This window comes from Drosophila kikkawai, chromosome 4, assembly GCF_030179895.1.
Source record: "Drosophila kikkawai strain 14028-0561.14 chromosome 4, DkikHiC1v2, whole genome shotgun sequence".
Lineage (NCBI taxonomy): Eukaryota > Metazoa > Arthropoda > Insecta > Diptera > Drosophilidae > Drosophila > Drosophila kikkawai.
In genome coordinates, this window is record NC_091732.1 from 1,741,699 (window position 1) to 1,765,305 (window position 23,607).

Genomic DNA, 23,607 nt, shown 5'->3' on the forward strand with positions numbered 1-23,607 from the left:
AGCGTAGACCTGAAACACGCGTTCTGGCAGATAGAACTAGAGGAAAAGAGCAGAAGGTATACGGCGTTTACGGTTCCAGGGCGCCCGTTGTATCATTTCGTCACCATGCCATTCGGGTTGACAAATGCTGCTCAACGCCTGTGCCGCCTCATGGATAAGGTGATTCCCCAGAGGTTGCGAGAAAAGGTATTTATGTACCTGGACGACTTGCTGGTGGTGTCCCCAACGTTTGAGGAACACATAGAGACGCTCCAGGAAGTGGCAGGACTCTTGAGGGAAGCGGGATTGACCATCGGGTTAAAGAAGTCTCACTTCTACTTTAAAGAGCTTAGATATCTGGGTTTCATTATAGGCGGCGGAGTTCTTCGAACTGATCCCAAGAAGGTCGAAGCCATTCAGAATCTAGGAATTCCCAAGAGCACGAGGGCAGTGAGGAGCTTCTTAGGCACGGCGGGTTGGTACCGGAGGTTTATCCGGAACTTTGCAGACCTCGCAGCGCCGCTGACAGATACTTTGAAAAAGGGCCAGAAATTCAAGATGACAGCGGAGGCGGAGGAAGCGATCAAAGCCCTAAAGAATGCATTAATGGCTGCGCCGGTATTAGCCCATCCGGACTTCTCCAAGAGATTTTATGTGCAGTGCGATGCGTCGGATTCCGGAGTCGGGGCAGTGTTGTTCCAGGAGGAAGATGACGGCAGCGAACGACCTATAGCATTTATGTCTCAGAAGCTGAATCAGTGTCAGCGTAACTACAGAGTGACGGAAAAGGAATGCTTGGCGGCCGTATTAGCTATACAGCGATTCCGACCGTACATAGAGCTCATGCCATTTACGGTGATTACGGATCACTCAAGCCTAAAGTGGTTAATGTCGCTGAAGGATTTAAGTGGGAGACTGGCGAGATGGTCGTTGAAATTACAGGCCTACGACTTTTGTATACAGCATCGGAAAGGGTCAGAGAACGTAGTGGCGGACACCCTATCTAGGATGGTGGAATCGGTGGAAGACCTAAGTGACGACTGGATGCTGGGATTCCAGACCGTGGAGTTTGAGTCGGAGGAATATCGCGAGCTACGTGACGTGGTCGAAGCGGAAAAGGAGAAACGGCCAGATGTCAAAGTGGTGGATGGTTTCGTATTTAAACGGACCATGTCCAACAGCGAACCTGAGCTGGAGGAGAACCGCTGGAAGCTGTGGATCCCAGCGTCGCTGACCAGCACATTGATAGAACAAGCACACGCGCCGCTGACAAAGGCTCATGGAGGGATGGCCAAAACGCTACATCGCCTGCGGCAATGGTTCCATTGGCCGGGCATGGTGTCTCAGGTACGGGGATTCGTTCGCGACTGCCAGGTATGCAAGGAGTCCAAACCGTTGTATGGAGGTCCAAAGCCGGGGCTGGGAACGGAAACGGTAACGTATCGGCCGTTCCAAAAGATTTACATCGACTTCCTGGGAAAATATCCTCGGTCTAGGAAGGGTCACGCCTACATTTTTATTGTGGTGGACCACTTCTCGAAGTTTGTGTTCCTCAAGGCAATGAAGGAGGCGACCACGGTGGAAGTCGTCAAGTTCTTGACCAAAACAATATTCCACACGTTTGGAGTGCCGGAGATTATACATTCGGACAACGGAAAGCAGTTTGTAGCGAAACGGTTCCGGGAGATGGTCGAGCAGTATAAGATTAAGCACTTGAGAACTGCGGTATACTCTCCTCAGTCAAATGCAGCCGAACGGGTGAACCAGTCGGTGCTCAATGCAATCCGGGCGTACTTGGAGGAGGATCATCGGGATTGGGATTTGTATCTCCCGGAGATCGAGGCGGCCTTGAGAAGCTCAGTGCACCAAGCTACAGGAGTAACGCCGTACTTCGCCTTGTTTGGGCAGAATATGTTCACCAACGGAGCTGATTACCAGTTGGCTCGGAGGTTACATGCGTTGGAGGACAACGAGCTGGAGGGCCTGGAAGCAGGAGAGAGGATGGCGCTGATAAGGGACACGATAAGGAATAACTTGCATGAGGCACACGAGAATAGTGCAAGGTTTTTCAATCGCCGGACACGAGAGGTAGCTTTCCGCCCCGGACAAGAAGCATTTAGGCGAAATCACGTATTAAGTGATTTCGGGAAGTGTTTCAACGCGAAATTTGCCAGGAAATTCCTGAAATGCCGGATTCGAAGACCCATAGGCAACCACATGTATGAGGTGGAAGACATGAATGGCAAGTTGGCAGGGGTGTTCCATGTGAAGGACCTAAAGCAATAAAGGACACGCGGAAGGAGAATTGTTCCCTACACAGAATGGGGTCTACGACCAACGATGAGGACCTGGAAGAGAAGAAGGGAATAAATCCGGCATCTCAAACGCACGGGATCACTTGCTCGGAATGGTAACGTGGAGGTGATGCTGGCCAAGGCGATGAGAGCGTCGGATCGTGGATTCAGGGTCGTGGGACGTCTCCCGCGTTGGGCGCTTGTAAATCCCAAGGTCCTGCGCTAATCTGACTCGTCAGGTTTCCTGTTCTTTGGCAATAGCCGGAATTCGGACATTTTTCACTGCCAATGTTTCTTTGTTTTGTTTATGTCGACCATTGTCAGTGTGGTGTTGTGTCCGACGGACATATCGGTGATCGGAGGTCACTGGTATCGATAGGTGGGAATGGGTAGCACTGGGAATAGGACTGCCAACTGACGCCATTTAGGGTAGTGGGTTCATTCACCCGATGAAAGAGAACTCGAAAAAAAGAAACCTAACGGAGTTCGAGTTCGAATGGCGTGTTGTCGGCTGTCGCTGCCTCCGTTGGTTTTGGAATCCGGAGAGAAAGAAATTCGATCGAGCGCGGGACAGTTCGGCGGTGCAAAAATTTTAAAAGTTGTGAAGTGGCCTTAGAGAAAAATAAAAAAAAAAAAAACTATATATATTGAAGAATAATAATTAAGTGGAGCAGTGCTTATTTTTTTTGGAGACAACAACAACCTGGGAAGCTGGATCGGCGAACCGTCGAGGTGAGTGGTCAGGGACCAGGCAGGAAAAATAGAAGAGGATAAAGAAAATTTTTTTAAAATATAGAAGCCGACCAGGACCAGGTTAATTCAGGCGAAAATTCTCTTGATACGGGAGCATAATCTTTCGATCCCGCATATTGTTTATATATATACTGGCGGAAATAGTGGTCTTGGTGGCCGAATATTTTGGAGCTGGCGGTACCTCGTGCTTTATGGCCACCTGAAATCCGGGTGCCACATAATTGTTTATTTTGACTGCGCCAAATTGTCGATCCTTTTTGTCTGTGCTGACCGCACGTAAGGCCATAATTTTTACCCGCCACTGTACATCGGAATTGAAGACCGACACGCCTGCAACGAGGCGGCAACGGGAGCCACCAAAGGCTTCAGACCGAGTTTTTTTTTTTTTTTTTTTTTTTTTTTTTTTTTTTTTTTTTTGTTATTCTATTTAATCTCCGTATTTATATATTTATTGTTTTAATTTTTATTATTTATTTATTGATTTATTTATTTATTAGTTATTTATTTATTTATTTATTTGTTTGGTCATATTTGGTCCTCATTTATTTATTTATTCATATTTTTATTTATTCATTTTTTGGTTGAATTTTCTGGTTGTGCCCCAACTTATTTTTTTTTGTGTGAATTTTCTGTTCTTTGGTTTATGTATCGGCTTCCCCTCGAAATTTCGTCCCCCTTCTGAGCGCTCAAACGGGTAGGTCGAGAATTTTGTTGATGTCGAGGAAAATTATAACGTTTTATTCGTATTGCAAGAAAAAGATAAACAACAAAAAAAACAAGAAAGGAAGCTAACTTCGGCACGCCGAAGTTTGAATACCCTTGCAGATTGGTTTCGATGTTTATATTATAGATTTAAATGCTGAAAACAGTCACAAAACAGAGTTTCATTACATTTTATCTATACTTATTATGTTTACAGTTTGACAGTTACAGTTTTACATTTCCAGTTTTACATTTTCTCTACATCTACCGATCGGTTTATATGGCAGCTATATGATATAGTTGTCCGATTTTTATGAAATTTATACCATATTTCTAGAATAATAAAAAAAGCTTATATCTCAGAGTAAATAAACATACGTTGAAAAACAACGACTCTATAATTTTTTTTCCTATTTATTTCTTGACCGTTCCTATGGCAGCTATATCATATAGTCATCCGATTTTCATATAATTTTTACCAAAATTCTGAAATAATATAAAATGGCCATATCTAAAAAATGGTGCAAAAATGTTGAAAAACAGCCAAGTTATAATTTTTTTTCTACAAATATATCGAACATTTGTATGGCAGCTATATGATATAGTCGTCCGATCCGGCCCGTTCCGACATATATAGCAGTGAGAGCATATAGAAGACTATATGCAAAGTTTCATTCGGATAGCTTTAAAACTGAGGGACTAGTTTGCGTAGAAACAGACAGACAGACAGACAGACAGACGGACAGACGGACAGACGGACAGACAGACAGACGGACAGACGGACAGACGGACATGGCTAGATCGACTCGGCTGTTGATGCTGATCAAGAATATATATACTTTATAGGGTCGGAAACGTCTCCTTCACTGCGTTGCAAACTTCTGACTGAAATTATAATACCCTGCAAGGGTATAAAAAGGAGTTTGGCGGTTCAACAGAGACCAAACTGCTCTATTATACTTTTATGTAGAATTAAGGATTATAATTAAAAGTAAGGCTTAAATATGAATATGGAGTAGTTTTTTTTCTGGGAAGGAGGAAGGAATCGATGGCGTGAGGTGATTGTGTGAAACATGATAGGGGCAGCTGCATACATGATTTCTGCCAGCAGCCTGCAAAGGACGGGAGGGCAAGGCAGGTGAGCTCCACTACATCCCGGAGTCTCAAGAGTCTGACCGTTTAGAAGGTATGCGTCGTTAAAAAAGTGTTTCGTCCAGTTTCGAACTAGTGCAAGTGTTAGTGTTGTGCAATGTCTCGTCTTCGTCTAGGGCGGGATGTTCAAAAATAAATTATATCTGTTACGTGTGTCAGTGGGCCGGGCCAAGAACCGATGCCTGAGAGGGAGCTAGCCGAGGCATGGCCCAAGCCGATGGCTGCACACGCAGGACCTTGATAGGGTAATAACAAATTATATAAAAATTAAAACAACATTAAATTAAAAACAAAATAAAAATAACGCGGACTAAAAATACATACAGATTCGTCGGCTTCTTCTCCTGTCTTAGTTTCTTTCACGTTTCTTTGTCTTTGATCCGCGATCTCTGAAAATTCGAATTCGTTCAAAACAACTCGAATCATTCGAATGTAACACGCATTACCAAATTTGTTGTTTCTTTTTTCGCGACATTCGTTCTCTTTCATTTCGTTAAACGTCCCAAGCTATGAAGCAAAACGAGAACGCATACCTGATACAATGTCGTTTCATTTCTTGCATTCCACTCATTCCATTCCATTTCATTCGAATGCACTCAATGAAGCGTATGTTGTGAGTGGTTTCATGCAGACGTCTAGTCGGGGCCCGACTATTACACCACTTTACCAAAATACCTTACTTAACCTCCTATCCGATCCAGGTGATGATCCTTGGTTGGTTCCTTACCGCTGCTCCTCCAGAGTACTTGGCCGATCGCCGGCCGAAATTAAATGAGATTCCAAGGGCTGGAGCTCGTCTTATATAGGGCCCTAGCGAGGTTAAGTGTGACCAACGCCTGGGAGGAATTTTCCATTTGGTGTGTCCAGATTAGGGTTGTCGAAATATTTAAAAATATCGTATCGATGATATTTTTTATTGAAACAAAATATCAAAATGATATTTGATATATCAGAAAAAAAATATAGATATATCAAATATTTTTGATATTTTAGTTTTATTATATTTTTTTAATTTCAAGCTGCATAAGAAATAACCACTAAACATTAACCCACATACGATCTTAAATTATATTGTATTTTTAATTTATATTTATTAATAAATGAAAGAAAACAATATTTTTTATACTTTCTTTTGCTTTTATTTATATTAAAATCAAATCAGAACAAAAATTTATCTTATATGAAAGATAACCAAAACATGCTTAAATAATAATAAAGCAAACATTTTCATTATACGCTTTCAGGGTATTATAATTAAGGAGACCTTTCCGACCCTATAAAGTATATATATTCTTGATCAGCATCAACAGCCGAGTCGATCTAGCCATGTCCATCTGTCCGTCCGTCCGTCTAGTCCCTCAGTTTTAAAGCTATCGAAATGAAACTCTGCATACCGTCGGAACGGGTCGGATCGGACGACTATATCATATAGCTGCCATACAAATATTCGATAAATTTAAAAAAAATTCTTGACTTGACTTGTTTTCAACATTTTTGTATCATTTTTGAGATGGCCATTTTATAATATTACAGAATTTTCGTATAAGTTTTATGAAAATCGGACAACTATATCTTATAGCTGTCATAGGAACGATCGGGAAATTAATAGAAAATAAATTATAACTTATTTGTTTTTCATCGTATTTTCATCTACTCTGAGATATAGGATTATTTTATTATTTCATAATTTTGGTATAAATTTTATGAAAATCGGACCACTATATCATATAGCTGCCATAGAAACGATCGGTAGACGTAGAGAAAATGTAAAGCTGAGAATGCAAAACTGTAACTGTCAAACTTTAAACATACTAAGTATAGGTACAATGTAATGAACTAATATCTGCAAGGGTATACAAACTTCGGCGTGCCGAAGTTAGCTTGTCGTCCGATTTTCAAAAAATTAAAACCGAAATTCTGAAATAATATAAAATGGCAATATCTCAAAAATTATGCAAAAATGTTGAAAAACAGCTAATTTATAATTTTTTTCTAATAATTTATCTAACATCCGGCCCGTTCCGACATACATATATAGCAGTGAGAGTATATAGAAGACTATATGCAAAGTTCCATTCAGATAGCTTTAAAACTGAGGGACTAGTTTGCGTAGAAACAGACAGACGGACGGACGGACGGACATGACTAGATCGACTCGGCTGCTGATGCTGATCAAGAATATATATACTTTATAGGGTCGGAAACGTCTCCTTTACTGCGTTGCAAACTTCTGACTGAAATTATAATACCCTGCAAGGGTATAAAAATATGGTTCCAATAAATAGGGAGTTTCGACAATGGAGGGATGTAGGAAAATTTAATGAAACACACAGGAATTCAACATCGTTTCACTCCTCGGAAGCTATTAATTCGGACGTGAGAGTGAAGTCAACCGCTATGAAAATACCTCCCCTACGTGTGATAGGCTGATTTAGCCGGTATACTGTGAACACAGCTGGAAAAACTTCGGAGCTCAGAATCTCCAGCTTTAACCAGGTTTCTGTGAACACAATAAGACTGGTCTGGTGAATGGGAGGTGGTTAGTTTTTTTTTGGTAAGAAGTTGAGGAGGTAGAGGGTGCAGTAGCCACTGGCCGTTTTTTCTTTTTACTAGGCTCGTTCTCCTTGACCACATCATACTCTGGTCAAAATTGGTCAGATCATACCATGTTAAAGAGTTCGTTAGGGACATTTATTTTAAAGGATGAAAAATCTATAGCATAGGACACCTGGACAATTTTAATTTTTCACCCTATCTATTAATTTTTCGGCTCTGGCTTTGCTTTGAATATAGGCGATAACATCTTAAATGTTTGAGCTGGGGAGAGACACGAAACATATATCTGCTCGCGACATGTTATCGCTCAGCTAACAACCCATGGTGAGATCGAATAAGAAATAGCCTTCTTACAGGTTTAAAGAAAACAGACCATTTCTGAGGTCAGTTTATCGACGTAGCACTGTACCTTTTACGTTTGAAAGAGGGAGCGGCAGAACAATGGAGCAGAAAAGCGTGGGATCAAGCTAAATTAGGACCGTTCATACATAGATGTCGCGACAGCGCAAACAAAAGCAAACACAAAGGAAATTCAACAAAAAAAATTCAAAGCAACCGCAGAACCCAAAACTAAAATGTAAATTTAAATTGAATTAAAACAGAAAAGCTATTAAAATCATTGAATAGAAAATATAAATAAGTCCCAGTGCTTTTTCAAGCAAATTATACACATATCGAGAGCGCCAGGAAAAAACACGTCTGTTCGCTTGGAAGGAAGTATGCCCAAATGTCTACATATGTATGTATGTACATATATGTTATCTGAATTTAAGCCCAGTACTCTGACGTTGAAAATCCACTGTAACACGTGTTATAGCGGCCAAACTCCATATAAAAAAACGGTGTGAAAAAAGGAAGAAGAAATTTGTGCCTAGTCGATTTTGCCGGTACTCTGACGACGAAAATTATGCCTGCGAAAATTTAATGGCGTTGCCAGATCAAGAGTGTAAACAGCTGATATCGTGCTATAACAATAATTCATTTCATTTATTCTTACACCCCTAATGGAGGGAAAGTTGAATGAAAATAGTGGCATTGATAGAAGCTGTCAAAGCGAAGCCCAGAATGTGGAATTTAACCCACAAAGGACATTTTAATGCCATATTTATTAATATTTTAAATATATTTTTGGAAAATTTGTTTACAACCAGCTGTCTAGTGTGCCCAAAGAAAAGCCTTAAACGTCATAAAAGGTACATTTTCATGGCGTTTTATGGCTTTTCCTTAATTTTTTTTGGTTACACTGGTTACCGAGCCAAATATTCAGCGATTCTGCTATAACACATGTTACAGCGGACTTTCGTCGTCAGTGTACTAGGCTTTATCTGAAAACAGATAACCCAATCGACCAAATGCCTCTTCCATAGCCCCGATAATTGATTCCGATGGTGCGGACTTTAAAATGGATAATTTCATGTATCTTGAAAAATAATCAATAAATACAATCTTTGCATGATTTCACAAAGTTCTCCGTAGCCACAACAACTTTCACTTGGCTTTTTGGGATAATTAGCCGTGTTCCCCTCAACAAAATTTTCCCTGGCGGGCGAGCATTGATAAGCTCGACGGTCAGAGCGTGTGTGAGATCTAGAACACGGGAGCGCAAGAGCGACCAACAATTTGGAATTTTAATTTACCGGTCGTTCGTTTGGCAGCTATATAATATAGTTGTCCGATAAAAAAAATGTTAAGCAGAATTCTAAATAAATGGGCATGCCTTAAAGTAAATGAAAATGTTAAAAACCTGCATGCCTAGATCGACTCGGCTGTTAATGCTTATTAAGAATACATTCACTGCGTTGCAAACTTCTAACTAAAATTTTAATATCATGCGTGGGTATTATAAATATTTTGTCAGTTGAACATCATAAATAAATACCACAGTTTGTGACAGATTTTATTAGCACGAAATTAAAATTATTTAAATGACGAATAATTGAATATTCTCTAAAATTTTTAGCTAAAATAAGAGAAAATACACCGAAGGATGGTGGTAGTGACCCACAAAATCTATTAAAAATAATAATAATAAATTATTAATAAAATAATGTAGAAGTGAGCGTTTTGATAATATTCACGGTAGCTTTGTAGCTTTGTCGTCTTCGAAAACAATTTGTCTTTGTTATATATGCTCACGTATTAGTGATGAATGCTCAAATGTTTTTCTAAAATGGCAAGACAATTTGTCGGAACGAGAATTTTCCGATTTGCTTACACTGAATTTAAAATGGAACTAATGGAACCAAGGAGTTTATAATTCTAAAAACATCTCAAATGACTTCTTTTATCAATTAAATATGCTGTAGATTTCATTCAATAAAAGTATATTATTGCATATAAACCCTTATCTTGTAAATATTAAAGTTTTTAGAATGTTTGAATTATTCTAATGCTTATGTCCAAAAGTAATTATTAAGGGTAGCAAAGCACCACAAATCATTATGACTAGTTCGCTATAATTTAATGCTTGTATACTGTTGCTACCATTATTTTCACTCGTGGGAATGTCTCGTGGGGATTCTTCTAATAAACGATAATCATGCTGGCGAGGTCCTCCACCACCTTGCGTGAGCTCAGGCAGGACATGCACAGTGGCCACGTACAAAAATGTACCAGCTGAAAAAAGCATGGCAATGCCCGTTGCATTGACTGAATTTAACGTCTCCTTTTGCTCTTGGCCAATACAAAAAAATGTTAAAATAGCAAGCAGTGGCGCCGATAAGGAAAAAATTGCGAGATGTCGGCGAATCTTCTGTCGATCAACTTTTTCGTGTAACAGAAAAGTTACCAGGCCAAAGGCTGCAGGTGCCTTGTGAAGCATTATGGCTAAAAATACAATTATTTCCACATCTTGATGGCTGGTCGTTGCAGCGGCACCCAAAGCAATACCATCAGCTAGAAGTTAGTAAATAGAATATTAAGAATTTATTAATGTAAAAGAAATATTAAAAAAAAAATTAAATCACATAACTAAGCAACAATTAAATTTCGTACCTGCCGCATGAACCACCAGTCCTAATGTTAATGTAGTAGCACCATTTTTAGTTTCACTTCCAATATTACTCCGTCGCTGTGATACATCCACTAGCATCATAAAGACAAAACCAAGCACTAGGGAAAGGCCAATTTTTTGTGAGTAGTCTTGATGTTCGGCGGCGCCCATGGTATATAATGATCGGATACCTTCCGGTATAATAACGGTTAGAGCAGTGCCCACCAACAGGCCAGCACCAAGGATGGTGACAGACTTCAACTTTTCCTTTAAATCAACAGAAGTACGTTTATGTTTATTTTGTTTCCAATGCACTGATACAAACCTCACTTAATTTCATTAACATGGGTATACTTCCAGCCAGATAGGAACCAACAAGCATAACTATTACTAATAATATTAAGATTATTGTCTCTTGTGCCATGATGATAGTAGTTTGTAGTCGTTTTAGGCCATAAATACAAAACGTTTGTATTATTTGCCAGCTCAATTAAAAATGAGTGATGTACATGTGTAGCATAGGAGTCGATATTAGAGGTGCAAAAACATCGATGTTTTTTCGATGTATCGTTGTCACATCGACAATGTTTCTATAAAGCCTAGTACTCTGACGAGAAAAACCCGCTGTCTAAATTAGACAGCGGAATCGCTGTTTATTTCGCTACCGAGCTAGGGTGACCAAAAAAATTAAGGAAATTCCATGAAAATGTACTTTTTATGGCGTTTAAGGATTTTCCTTGGTCACACTGGACAGCTGTTTGTAAACAAATATTCAAAAAAAATATTAAAAATATTAATAAATATGGCATTAAAATGTCCTTTGTGGGTTAAATTCCATATTATGGGCTTCCCCTTGACAGCCCCTATCAATGTCACCTTTTTCCTTCAACTTTCCCTCCATGAGGGGTGTCTAAATAAATCAAATGAATTATTTAGACAGCGCGATATCAGCTGTTTACTATCTTGATCTGGCAACGCCATTCAATTTTCGCAGGCTTCATTTTCGTCGTCAGAGTACTAGGCTTTAAGAAAAACGGGGAAAAATAGTTTACCTATCGTCATGATTTTTGCTTTAAATAATAGATAGATTCATAAACTGTAATCCAACCCAAAAAACGGGAATTGGGTTTGGGCTTCACAGGTAAATTTAAAATTTTTTTTTTTTTTTCAGTTTTCAAATTATTTTTATTTGAGCAAATACATATAAATAAAAACTGTGGGCACGGCACATTTTCCAATGTATATGTAAATTTTACAACAATTGGCTGTCTAATGGCTTTTAAATTATTTTATCTTATTTGGTTTAAAAGTTATGATTATTGCAACATAAAATCAGAATAGGTGCTACTGTGCGACGTCTGTCTTCAGACGGGTACGGCGATCAGATACGATTTGTCCTGCTTAGCTAAAAGCCCGCTCCGACATGCAGGACGTTGCAGGCATACATATATGTATATTTTTTAACCACTTTTTTAACTAGTCTATAATCTTTGAACACTCATTTTCAAATTTTAAATAATACTACTAAATTAGTAAAGAATTTTATATTTACCTTCGACGAAGCACAATCATTTCATGTGACTTCAACTGCCTTGTTTATCAACCACAAGAAATGTGTTCTACAATAAATAAAAAATTCTGGGTATTCCCTTGATGGATGCGTTCAGCAGAACAACTGAAGAAAGATCAGTGATCACTGATTAGTGATAGTGAACGCTTGTGATACATTACGACATCGTTCCAATCTGTTTGGAATATATCTTTATATATTTGAACTTCCCTCCAACAATCAACTGCAATTTTTATAGAACAACTAAAATGAACATGTGTAATAATAATAAATTTGTTTGCATATTTGTTACTAAATTTCTGCAACAAAGCATCGCGTTCTGGGGTAATGTCAATGATATTAAAAATGCGCAGCAAGTAGAGGTGGAGAAACATCGATGCGAACATCGATGACATCGATGTTTTCGAAACATCGGAAACATCGATGCTTAGCGGGGCAACATCGATGTTTTTTCATTTATTTATTGTATTAATTATATTTTAGATTACTACAGATGGCGACTCCTTTAAAACGTTTGCTAAAAAATACTTCTGCGTTCTCGCATCTTCGCACGAATCTGAAAGAGTTTTCAGTAAAGCTTCACAACTTATAAGTGAGCTTCGCACGCGGCTCCTCTTCCTTAAACAAAAACAAACATGGAAAAATATGTAAATATATATACTAGAGTTCGGGATAGCAATATCCTAAAAAACTATTATTTTCTTTGGACCATGTATATATTGAAACATTGATATTAAATTTGTTTTTGTTTTTAGTTTTTATTTACAAACTAAGAAAAAGAAACTATATACCAAAGAAGTGGAACATGAATATCATGAAGTTTTATTTTAATTAGTTTTTTGTTTTTTTTCATTTAACAAGTGATTAAAAAAATTGAATTTTTGTTGAAAATTTGTCTTTTATTTTTTTAATATTACAAATTATAATAAAGTTCATATACACTAATATAACTGCTAATTTTTTTTATTTAAAACATCGATGTTTCATCGATGTTTTTCGCCAAAAACATCGAAAACATCGATGTCCCCGAACATCGATGTTTCTCCACCTCTAACAGCAATGGTGGCTCAAAAAGGGAAAAAATCGATACCTTGATAGAACAATCGATAGTTTCCCAGCTCTACTTCTGTCGACGTCGGCAGAGAAATTGACGAACAAATTGAGCCTCTATATACATACATATGTAGTTACTCGATCTGTGCGTAAAACAAAACGTTGATTTTTAGAACCTTTATCGTGTGTAAGATTAATTAATTAAGAAGTGTTAATAATAATGTTAACCCTAAATGTGTTGATAGTCTTGAATTCTTAAAAAGAGTTTTTACCGATGACATCATGTGTTGGATATGTTGGACATTAAGAACAAATACATAAATATACATAAATGCATATACATGTGTGTACATGTGTGTACATATGTAAATACATATGTATTTATGTAGTTCGTGCAGGAAAGTTGTATTGAAAAGTCCGAGGAACAGAAACGAAAATGTGTTTAGTACTTGCATTAATGTTTAATAAATAAGATCAATTGTGTATGTATACATGGATTTATATGTATCTAATTTGTTTTGTTACCATTTTTCAGGTCTCTTTGACTAAACAATCATGACACTTGGCGAGGTTCCGAAAACCAGTGAAAAATACAGTACTCAAGAAATGAATAACGGAACCCATGTAAACGACAAAATGAATGGCAACATAAAGCAGGTAAATGTATACACATTCATTAATTAAATATAATTCGGTGTATGTGAGTATTTGTGTGCGGCGGGCGTTTTCTGTAAGTGTATTATTAGAAATGGATTTAATTGATAATGTGTACTGCGAAGATTTACTTATGATAAACAGGGCATTCATGTGTCCATATATGTATATATATATATATCTATGTGTAAATACTTTTAAGTGGTGTTTTAAATTTCGTTATTACGTCATCGATTATTATGTATGTATACTTCTATGCATTCATACATATACGAAAATTTTAAATCCAAATTTTCATAATACAACCGTTCTATAGCCAATGTATGTATGTTCATATTATTTTTAGACGAATTCCTTTTTGTACTGCCCGCCAATTGAAGTCTGAGTTCTTCTGTGATGTTAGCAAAAAACAAGAGTCACAAAACACGAGAACCAGCCCTTCGTAATCTGGCAATTTGGTCCAAAATAAGACAGTCTTCTTCTGTAGTAACTAACACCATCGGATTGCGATTGTGTTTAGAAGCTGTTTTTTGATTTTAGGATTTATAAGTGCGAAATTCTTCGGCTTCCATTGTTGGGCTGAATCCCTGACCAAAAATCTCGCGATCAATCAAAACATCATATTTTATGTAGGTATTATCCAAAACGATATACCACTTAAATATTTTTGGGATACTGTGATTTCGCTTTCTTTAAAATTTGCCTGTCACACCTTCCATCACTGAGAAACATTCAGCTCCGGAGTCGAAGTAGAATTTAACAAACTCACCGGATAGATTTATTATTTTCTTTAGCGAGACCACTGTGCTAAGTCGACACGCTTCAGGTAGGTCTTATTGTTGCCACCGTTCCTGATTTCAATGCACTAAGATAGATGCACGCGTTAGTTGTAGGCGGCCCCACTTCTGATGTCGGCGGAAGCTATATTTTTTTCGAACATCTTCGATCATCATTCAGTAACAGACTGTGCTCTGTCCTTGTTCTTTTATCATATTCAACTCCTATTGCGCCGCATCGTAGCGCCTTTTCTCATTTAGCGTTGCAAAAATCATATCTTTTGAACGAAATAAGGTAATCGAATAATTTAAACGGCATTGGACAGGTAATTTTTGTAAAATATATATGTACTGCCTTTTTAAACGGTATTAAAGTGAAAAACTATTTTTTTCAATGAAAACAATTTAAAAAAAAAATGTATTTAAGTTGTTATCTTTATTTTAATGTATTTGCTCAAATAAAAATAATTTGAAAACTGAAAAAAAGTTTTTTTTTAATTCAAAGTGTAACCGTCATGCGCTACAGTTAGTATATTTTTTGGAATGTATAAAATTGTGTCGGTATTTTGGTATATTTAACCCTAAGTAGATTTGGTTTATGTCGTTGCATTTCGCAGACGCAGCTCGACGCAGCCGATGAAAGTTAATTCTGGTCCAGGAAAGATCAACGTAACTTATAGACATAGTGTAGTCGGTGGCTTTCATCGGCTTCAGAAGTTATAGACTACTTTAGGCAGAAAAAGGTGAACAAATTGACACCTGTTCAAGTCCAAACCAAAGTGCCGTTTTTTAGGTTCACTAACAGTTTATGAATGTATACTAGACATCTGCATGAATGGCAAAAAAATCGCATTCAAATGCACAAAGCTCAAAATGAATTGAGTGAATATTGTTCGGCTGGGGGGGAATTTCTTCCTTCACTTCCGTAGGATAAGCACTATTAAAAACACTCCCGCGCCGCAGTCGTGGAAAACCAAAGAAAAATCACCACCAAGGAAAAGAAGTAGTAGGCCGGGGGGGCGTGGTAATTTCAATGTAAAATAGTATGGACTTGGTCCGCTTTATTAGAGTTCATAAAAGTAATTAAATGTACAAGCGGGAGTGGGAAATCAAACAACTAGGAGAGCGGGAGCGGCCGCTCAGCGATGCGACGATCGGCCAGAGCCGAAGCATCCGCTAGAAGAGCGAGAGCAAGCGGAGGAGCTTTGGACTGGAAGTCCGGAGGGAGAGGGAGAGAAAGAGAGAGCGCACTGCCTCCCGAAATTAAGCGCCTTTCTGGCGTGAACAAATATGAAGCAAATGCCAAACTGAATTGAATGAGTTGACTCGCTTACGTACGACTCAGCCGCACAAAGAAGAAACGAATGGAATGAAATGAGAACTCAGAAAACTGAAACGCTGTATTCGAATGATTCGAGTTGCAACTGTAAATAACACTACAGTACCAAATGTTTCAAAAGATAAAGGTTTGGTATACCGCCACGTTTGGCTGTTGCCTAGTCTAAATTGAAACATAAGTAATTGATATGCGTTACATTAATGTTTTTTTTTATTTAACTTATTTCTAAAAAAACAAGGCTATTAAATTCATAATTTCATGGTTTTCTCTTGAAGTAATTTCTAAATTAACAATAACAAAAATAAATTAAAATATAAATTCTCAGTTTTTTCTTAAACTAAAAAATTAAAAATTAATTAATTAAAAATTGCCAAACTTCGCTTCTGCCTCACTTTTCTACCAAGGTGTACATGCCACTTTTAATCTCCTCTTTAACATCCACCGCGCTTTGCACAACCTATATTTTTTAAACAAATTAAATTAACTCTGAAAAATATAACACAAAAAACACTTATGGACAGGTCACGTTGGTTAATACTAAACGCATGTTAATATCTACGCACGAAAAACAAACAAATTGTTATAATTATATTAAAATTAAAAGTTTATTTTAAAACAACATTAAACTAAAAACAAAATACAAATACATACAGATTCGTCGGCTTCTTTTCCCGTCTTGGGTTCTTCCATGCTTCTCTGTCTTTCACCCGCGATCTCTGAAAATTCGAATCCGTGCACAACAACTCGAATCATTCGAATGTAAGACGCATTACCAAATTTGTTGTTTCTTTTTTCGCGACATTCGTTCTCTTTCATTTCGTTAAACGTCCCAAGCTATGAAGCAAAACGAGAACGCATTCCTGATACAATGTCGTTTCATTTCTTGCATTCCACTCATTCCATTCCATTTCATTAGAATGTATTCAATGAAGCGCATGTTGTGAATGGTTTCATGCAGACCTCTACTACGTATGAATAACTATAATTCCCTTAAAAATGGTTACCTCAATTTTATATGTGTAATAACATTTATAGCACGTAAGTAATATTATGAAATATTTACTAAAAATGTATTTATAACAAGAAAAATAAAGCCGTATTTAATATATAGTAATGCAATATTTATGATATTTAGGTTTTTAAGGAATAGGCTGTCCGAGAGAGCTGTGCTTAATTTGACATTTTCTGGATAAATATTGTTCTGATACCTGAAACATTCGGTATATCCTCCAATTTCTTTATGGTAGATGCTGACATGTTATTTACTGTACCTGCTTCAGGTTATTTGTTTTAGTTAATGGCCTTTTTTGTTTTATAACCGCACTAACACCATTGACTGCACCTTTCCCATGGAAAGTAGTAGTGCAAAGTAGTTCCATTCGATTGTTTTACAACAAAAGTTAGCCGCGCGCTTTTAATTTCGTTTTGTCACAGTAGCCAATAATGTTCTGCGAAATCAATTTGTCGGCAAGTTCACGAGGCTTATTATTTTTTTTTTTTGTGGATTGAAAGTAATTTCACTAATCTCGCTTTAAAAATTGGTTGTAGGGACCGAAATAAGAGACCAACGTCTATTCAGGTTAGAGTCATTTAATGTAGTGAATCAAGTAAAGCTTAGAACTATTACAGAATAGTAATATAGAAAAAGCTCTATCACCTGCTATACATATAAGTTGTCATAAAGCTAAACATGACAATGTTCCAACAATTGGCAGCTGAACTTCTGAATAAATCGGATAGCGGAGAAACGGAATACGTCAAGTTAATTCCATTTTCAACTTTCCTCCAGTGTTGCCATTTAACGATTTCACGCAATTTCATTAAATATTTCACTGGGACAATTGATTTTAGATCTGTCTCACAACAAGTTCATTCCAAATAACTTTTAAACGTTTTGGGAAGAGTCTTAATAACTGTTGCGCAACTATTTATTAGAAAACTAAAATTGGCATGGTAGATACATTAACACATGTTGTGCGGCATTTTACCCGAGTGTTGGACATGTTTCAATTTTCGAAAAATGGTCGGCTTACGCGTTCTCCAATTTAACTTATTTTTGTAAGTTTCGATGATTATAAAGATTTATTTTTCGGTCCTTATTGACCATTTAGTGAATATGCCCATATAAAAAATAAATTTTTTTTAAATTCTTAACTATAATCAGGCCTGCTCCGGTAATCGAAAACGAAAGATTTTGTCGATTTGAAAAACGGGCACCTTTTTCTGGCCGGAATGAAAAGTAAATGCCTTTTTTTTATATGAAATCAGATCTTATTTACAAAAGGAAAAAAATAGTTTACTCAGTGGTCTATTGATGTTTATTCCACACCACCATAAGATCATTCTGGCAGGTAGTTATTTTATAAAAAAACTTATTTCTGACCCCACCTCAGATTTGACAACAAAATTTTTGCCCTGTTCAACCAGTTTTCTCGGTTTGGCGATAGGTCGATAAGTTCACCGCAAAAAGTTATCGCCAAGGTTGCCATATTGTTGGTGGAACGAAACAGCCAGTTAAAAATACTTATAAAATATAAATGAATACATTAATAACTTTAAAGGAGCGCCAAAACCAGTTTTCTCGGTTTGGCGATAGGTCGATAAGTTCACCGCAAAAAGTTATCGCCAAGGTTGCCATATTGTTGGTGGAACGAAACAGCCAGTTAAAAATACTTATAAAATATAAATGAATACATTAATAACTTTAAAGGAGCGCCAAAATGGTTATTTATAAATAATGCTATTTAATTTTATTATTTAAATGGTCCAAATTAACCAAATAATTATTTGAGACCACCGGAATTAAAACTGTGTGGCAGCATCTTAGGTGCCTAGATTTGCTTAACTCCACCATTTTTTGCCTTTTTCTGGCTTAGAAAAAGGGCAATTGTAAATATAAAAGGCAGTACTTTACGTTGTTTGCTTATTACCAAAAACACAAGTTAGCTGCTTGAGCAGTGAGAAACGATAAGAAAACGAAACATTCCGATAGCAGAACTTTGCCGAAAACCGGAGCAGCTAAAAACGAAAACGGTTCGTTTTCGCCCAAAACGAAATCGAAAAAATGTTACGATTACCGGAGCAGGCCTGAATATATATATATATATATATATATATATAGGCCATTTAAATAAAAAAATTGAAAAAAAATTAAATACCTTGCTTCCCATACTATTCAAAAAATTTGAACAAAAACCTAGTGGAAAAATTGTACCGTTCGCGATGTAACGTTACAAATCATAAATAAAATTATAAATTAAATATAACTTATATTAATTAAAAACTACATTATTTTTGCAGACTTTCACAATTTTCGGCGGATTTAGATCCGCAAAACCAGAAATTAATTATTTTAAAATACAATGCGATTATGTAAATGGCGAATGTTAATTGTATTTTATTCTTTGAGGTTTTTGGAACATGATTGCTTAACTGAATTACCTAAAGCTAACATACTTCATTTTTATACCCTTGCAGGGTATTATAATTTCAGTCAGAAGTTTGCAACGCAGTGAAGGAGACGTTTCCGACCCTATAAAGAATATATATTCTTGATCAGCATCAACAGCCGAGTCGATCTAGCCATGTCCGTCTGTCCGTCCGTCCGTCTGTCCGTTTCTACGCAAACTAGTACCTCAGTTTTAAAGGTATCTGAATGAATCTCTCACTGCTATATATGTCGGAACGGGCCGGATCGGACGACTATATCATATAGCTCCCATACAAATGTTCGATAAATTTTTAGAAAAAAATTATAACTTGGCTGTTTTTCAATATTTTTGCATCATTTTTGAGACATAGCCATTTTATATTATTTCAGAATTTTGGTAAAAATTTTATGAAAATCGGACGACTATATCTTATAGCTGCCATAGGAACGATCGGCAAATGAATAGGAAAAAAATTATAACTTCGTTGTTTTTCAACATATTCTTATCTACTTTTAGATAAAGGCTTTTTTTATTATTTCAGAATTTTGGTAAAAATTTTATGAATATCGGACAATTATATCATATAGCTGCCATAGAAGCGATCGGTAAATGTAGAGAAAATGTAAAGCTGGGAATGTAAAACTGTAACTATCAAACTGTAAACATAATAAGTATAGGTAAAATGTAATGAAACTCTGTTTTGTGTGTGTTTTCAGCATTTAAATCTATAATACAAACATCAAAACCAATCTGCAAGGGTATACAAACTTCGGCGTGCCGAAGTTAGCTTCCTTCCTTGTTAATAATTATTTTGTGGTTGCACTTTTAAAATGTTTATTTTAAGTCGTAAATGCTTATTCCTTCGATTTTATTAATTAAATTAGTCCTGTAATGACTACCTATGAGTTGGAGACTACAGTAGGCTAAAGTTTGATCAGCCCTTTATCAGCAAATCTTAGAGAAAGCTAACCCTTTTGTTGAGAGCGGCCCACAGTGGCCGATTTGGCTGTTCTAGCGGCAGATTAAGAATATTTTCAACTGTTAAAATTAATAAAAGTTGTATTTTCCATCAATAGTAATATAATCATATATATAAAAAAAAAATACTATAACCGATCATTTCGATTAACTTGATCAGCTGTTAACACTCAAAGTCAACATATAGTAGCACACTATTTTTCAGAGTTTATACCTCGGTTGCTTCACTCCATTTAATATTTGCGACATTTTTTTGGATTTCACCTTTTTTGAAAAAAGTTCTCCACTTTCTTAAAGCTCAAGGTATGCATAATAAGAAAATTAATGTTTTGTGACCTGTGAGTAGATGTCGTATTTGTAGTTTATGTTTAAAACCATCAATGTTTGTAGCCCCCTTTTTAAAAGCATGTTTCAGCTTCTGTAGACTAAATCTTTGTGAAGCTCATCCCGGCCCGCAAAAACTGTATATCTGTGCTAAACTATGGTTCGTCTAGTGTGTAAATTAACCAAGATCAGCTGCCCTTACGTGCCCCTGCTAAAGTTTAGGATATTTTCAGAAAACATTACTTAAGAAATTTTCGCTTGAACCATATTCGCAAAAACTCTCGGTCTAACACAATGAAGGATATTTTGCACTTATTGTTGGTATCGTCGGATCCACTAATAACAAGTTTAAACAAAAGTGCGGCTAATAGTTCGAGCAAAGCAGTTTCATTTGACATTAAAGGTCAAAATCTACTTGTAGACTACATATGCAAGAAGAAAATTCCGATTCAGAATCGGAAAATTGAAATATATTTGTTTGTGGCTTTTTTTTAAATAACATCTTTAAAAACAAAATACAATTAAAAGTTAAAAAAAAAATTTTATATAAAAAATAAAAAATTAAATTAAATTAAAGGTGTAAAGTTTAATTTCTTTTTAGGTAAAGATTTAATAAAAATTTCAAACTTGCTAAATTTATCGTTACTTTTTATGAAATTCCATTTCTGCCGCTAGAACAGCCAAATCGGCCACTGTGCGTTGTTTAGTACATGTTTCTGGGTACTTTATAAAATTTGTTCATAAAAAAATATTAAATAATAAAAATATTATGGCCGAATTCCAAGATCGTATTTTTTTCGATGGTGACTTGCGGTGGACATCATATCCCGAGAACGGTTCATCCGAAATCAAAAATTCAAAAAAATTTCGTTAGTATATTGTATTGCCTAGTTCTCTAGACCATGGATTTGTAAAAATTTTGATAAAAAAAAAAAATGGTGACGGTTTTAACAAAAAATTTACTTCTTCAAGGTATAAGATTTTCGATTTTTATTCTCTAAAAAAAAAGTTTTCAAAAAAAATTAAAAATTCTTCTATTGTTATAATAAATAAGTGGTCAAAATTTGGTGTTGATCGGATTAATAGTTTTTTAGTAATCGTGTCCACCGCAAAGGTAATTTCGAAAAAACAAGGTTCTGAGATAATCGCGTTTAAAGTTTTAAGTTTGTTCAAGCCGATGTGCAAGTCGTGCTACAGCTACAACTTCCGTTCTAATGCTCCGATCGTTATGAATTTTTTTGACTTGTATGTAGTATGTGTGTATATGTGTTTTATTAGTTTCTACTTGCTTTTTATTTATTTTTATCTAATACTTTTTTGCTTTTACTTCATAGAAATAAAATCATGAAAAGTTTGTTCATTATACCCTTGCAGGGTATTATAATTTCAGTCAGAAGTTTGCAACGCAGTGAAGGAGACGTTTCCGACCCTATAAAGTATATATATTCTTGATCAGCATCAACAGCCGAGTCGATCTAGCCATGTCCGTCTGTCCGTCTGTCTGTCTGTCCGTCTGTCTGTCTGTCCGTCTGTCCGTCTGTCCGTCTGTCCGTCTGTCTGTCTGTCTGTCTGTCCGTCTGTCCGTCTGTCTGTCTGTCTGTTTCTACGCAAACTAGTCCCTCAGTTTTAAAGCTATCTGAATGAAACTTTGCATATAGTCTTCTATATGCTCTCACTGCTATATATGTCGGAACGGGCCGGATCGGACGACTATATCATATAGTTGCCATACAAATGTTCGATATATTTGTAGAAAAAAAATTAGAACTTTGCTGTTTTTCAACATTTTTGCACCATTTTTCAGATATGGCCATTCTATATTATTTCAGAATTTTGGTAAAAATTTTATCAAAATCGGACGACTATATGATATAGCTGCCATAGGAACGGTCTAGAAATAAATAGGAAAAAAAATTATAGTTTCGTTGTTTTTCAACGTATGTTTATCTACTCTGAGATTAAAAGCTTTTTTTATCATCAAACAACTATATCATATAGCTGCCATATAAACCGATCGGTAGATGTAGAGAAAATGTAAAACTGGGAATGTAAAACTGTAACTGTCAAACTGTAAACATAATAAGTATAGGTATAGGTAATGTAATGAAACTCTGTTTTGTGAGTGTTTTCAGCATTTAAATCTATAATATAAACATCGAAACCAATCTGCAAGGGTATACAAACTTCGGCGTGCCGAAGTTAGCTTCCTTTCTTGTTTTATTTAACAAAAAAAAAAGAAACCAATCTAATACCTACATTTTCATCGAGGGATTATGTGTTTAATAAACTAGATATAGAAAAAGCTTTCAGCGCTTTTTATTTTATAAATTTTTAGATGAGTTAACATGTTCACGTCTTTTAAAGCTGTTTTGATTTCATAATCCGGTCAGCCGTTCTTTTAGAAAGAAATGTTTTTTGTTTAATTATGGTTAGGTTAATCCGTACGGCACTCGCAAAGGCAAAGGAGTTCGCATGGCATTCTCCTGGAGGCATCTTCTAGCGATGCCAGAACCAGAGAACCTATGTTTCTCATTCTTGCCCTCGTTAGGGCCGGACATTTGCAAATGAGCTGCTCCAAGGTTTCGGTTGCCTCAGATCCATCACATTTCCGGCATTTGAAGTTGTCGGTAATACCCAGCTTCACTGCATGTGCAGCAGACAGGCAATGACCTGTTAGAATACCCACTAACATTCTGCAGTCCTCCGAGGAAGATGCAGCACGTAGTGAGTGTGTTTCTCGTTGTGCTCTTTGCACATGATTTTTGATATTCTACAGGTTGCGGAATTACTTTTCCACCTGATTTTTTCGCTTGCGTCTCTTAGGAAGACAGGGACTTTTCTGCTCTTTCACTCGCCAGTCCGACGCCTTCCTTTGCAAGTTCGTCCGCGGTCTCGTTACCGTCTTGGTGGCTGGGAACCCAGTAGATCCTCACTTAGTCGTGCTCAGGCTATCTAGTGACTCCCTGCTTGCCAGTACATTTTTGGAACTGACCGCTGATTATTGCATGGAAGTTATCGCCGCTTGACTGTCTACGAACAAATTGACCGCCTCAT

At 36.6% G+C, this 23,607-nt stretch overlaps 2 protein-coding genes across 3 annotated transcripts in view; one reads left to right on the forward strand and one right to left on the reverse strand.

Annotated features, from left to right (window-relative positions):
- Nucleotides 1–9,315: 9,315 nt before the first annotated feature.
- Zip102B (Zinc/iron regulated transporter-related protein 102B) lies at nucleotides 9,316–10,928 on the reverse strand. Its single transcript, XM_017172360.3, has 3 exons — nucleotides 10,754–10,928; nucleotides 10,431–10,695; nucleotides 9,316–10,331 (listed from the first exon to the last, which is right to left on the reverse strand). Exons 1-3 carry the CDS (start codon nucleotides 10,850–10,852, stop codon nucleotides 9,823–9,825), a joined length of 873 nt encoding a protein of 290 aa, XP_017027849.1. The 5' UTR covers nucleotides 10,853–10,928; the 3' UTR covers nucleotides 9,316–9,822.
- A 2,157-nt stretch (nucleotides 10,929–13,085) lies between these two features.
- Nucleotides 13,086–23,607, forward strand: part of Ank (Ankyrin) — a 35,765-nt gene continuing 25,243 nt past the window's right edge. The window contains exons 1-2 of one of the 2 annotated variants that reach the window (XM_041776573.2): nucleotides 13,086–13,196; nucleotides 13,587–13,708. In XM_041776573.2, coding sequence (XP_041632507.1) covers nucleotides 13,607–13,708 — 102 coding nt within the window. In that variant the 5' untranslated portion in view covers nucleotides 13,086–13,196; nucleotides 13,587–13,606. Of the gene's footprint in view, nucleotides 13,239–13,586; nucleotides 13,709–23,607 lie in introns of both variants that reach the window. The other variant, XM_041776572.2, reaches the window with a different exon arrangement.

Bases quoted from the DNA above. Each gene is read 5' to 3' on its own strand.
- Zip102B (XM_017172360.3), bottom strand. From the start codon at position 10,852: ATGGCACAAGAGACAATAATCTTAATATTATTAGTAATAGTTATGCTT. The intron at 10,696-10,753 runs GTTTGTATCAGT...GTTGATTTAAAG, and splicing joins TGTTAATGAAATTAAGTGAG to GAAAAGTTGAAGTCTGTCAC. The intron at 10,332-10,430 runs GTACGAAATTTA...ACTAACTTCTAG, and splicing joins ACTGGTGGTTCATGCGGCAG to CTGATGGTATTGCTTTGGGT.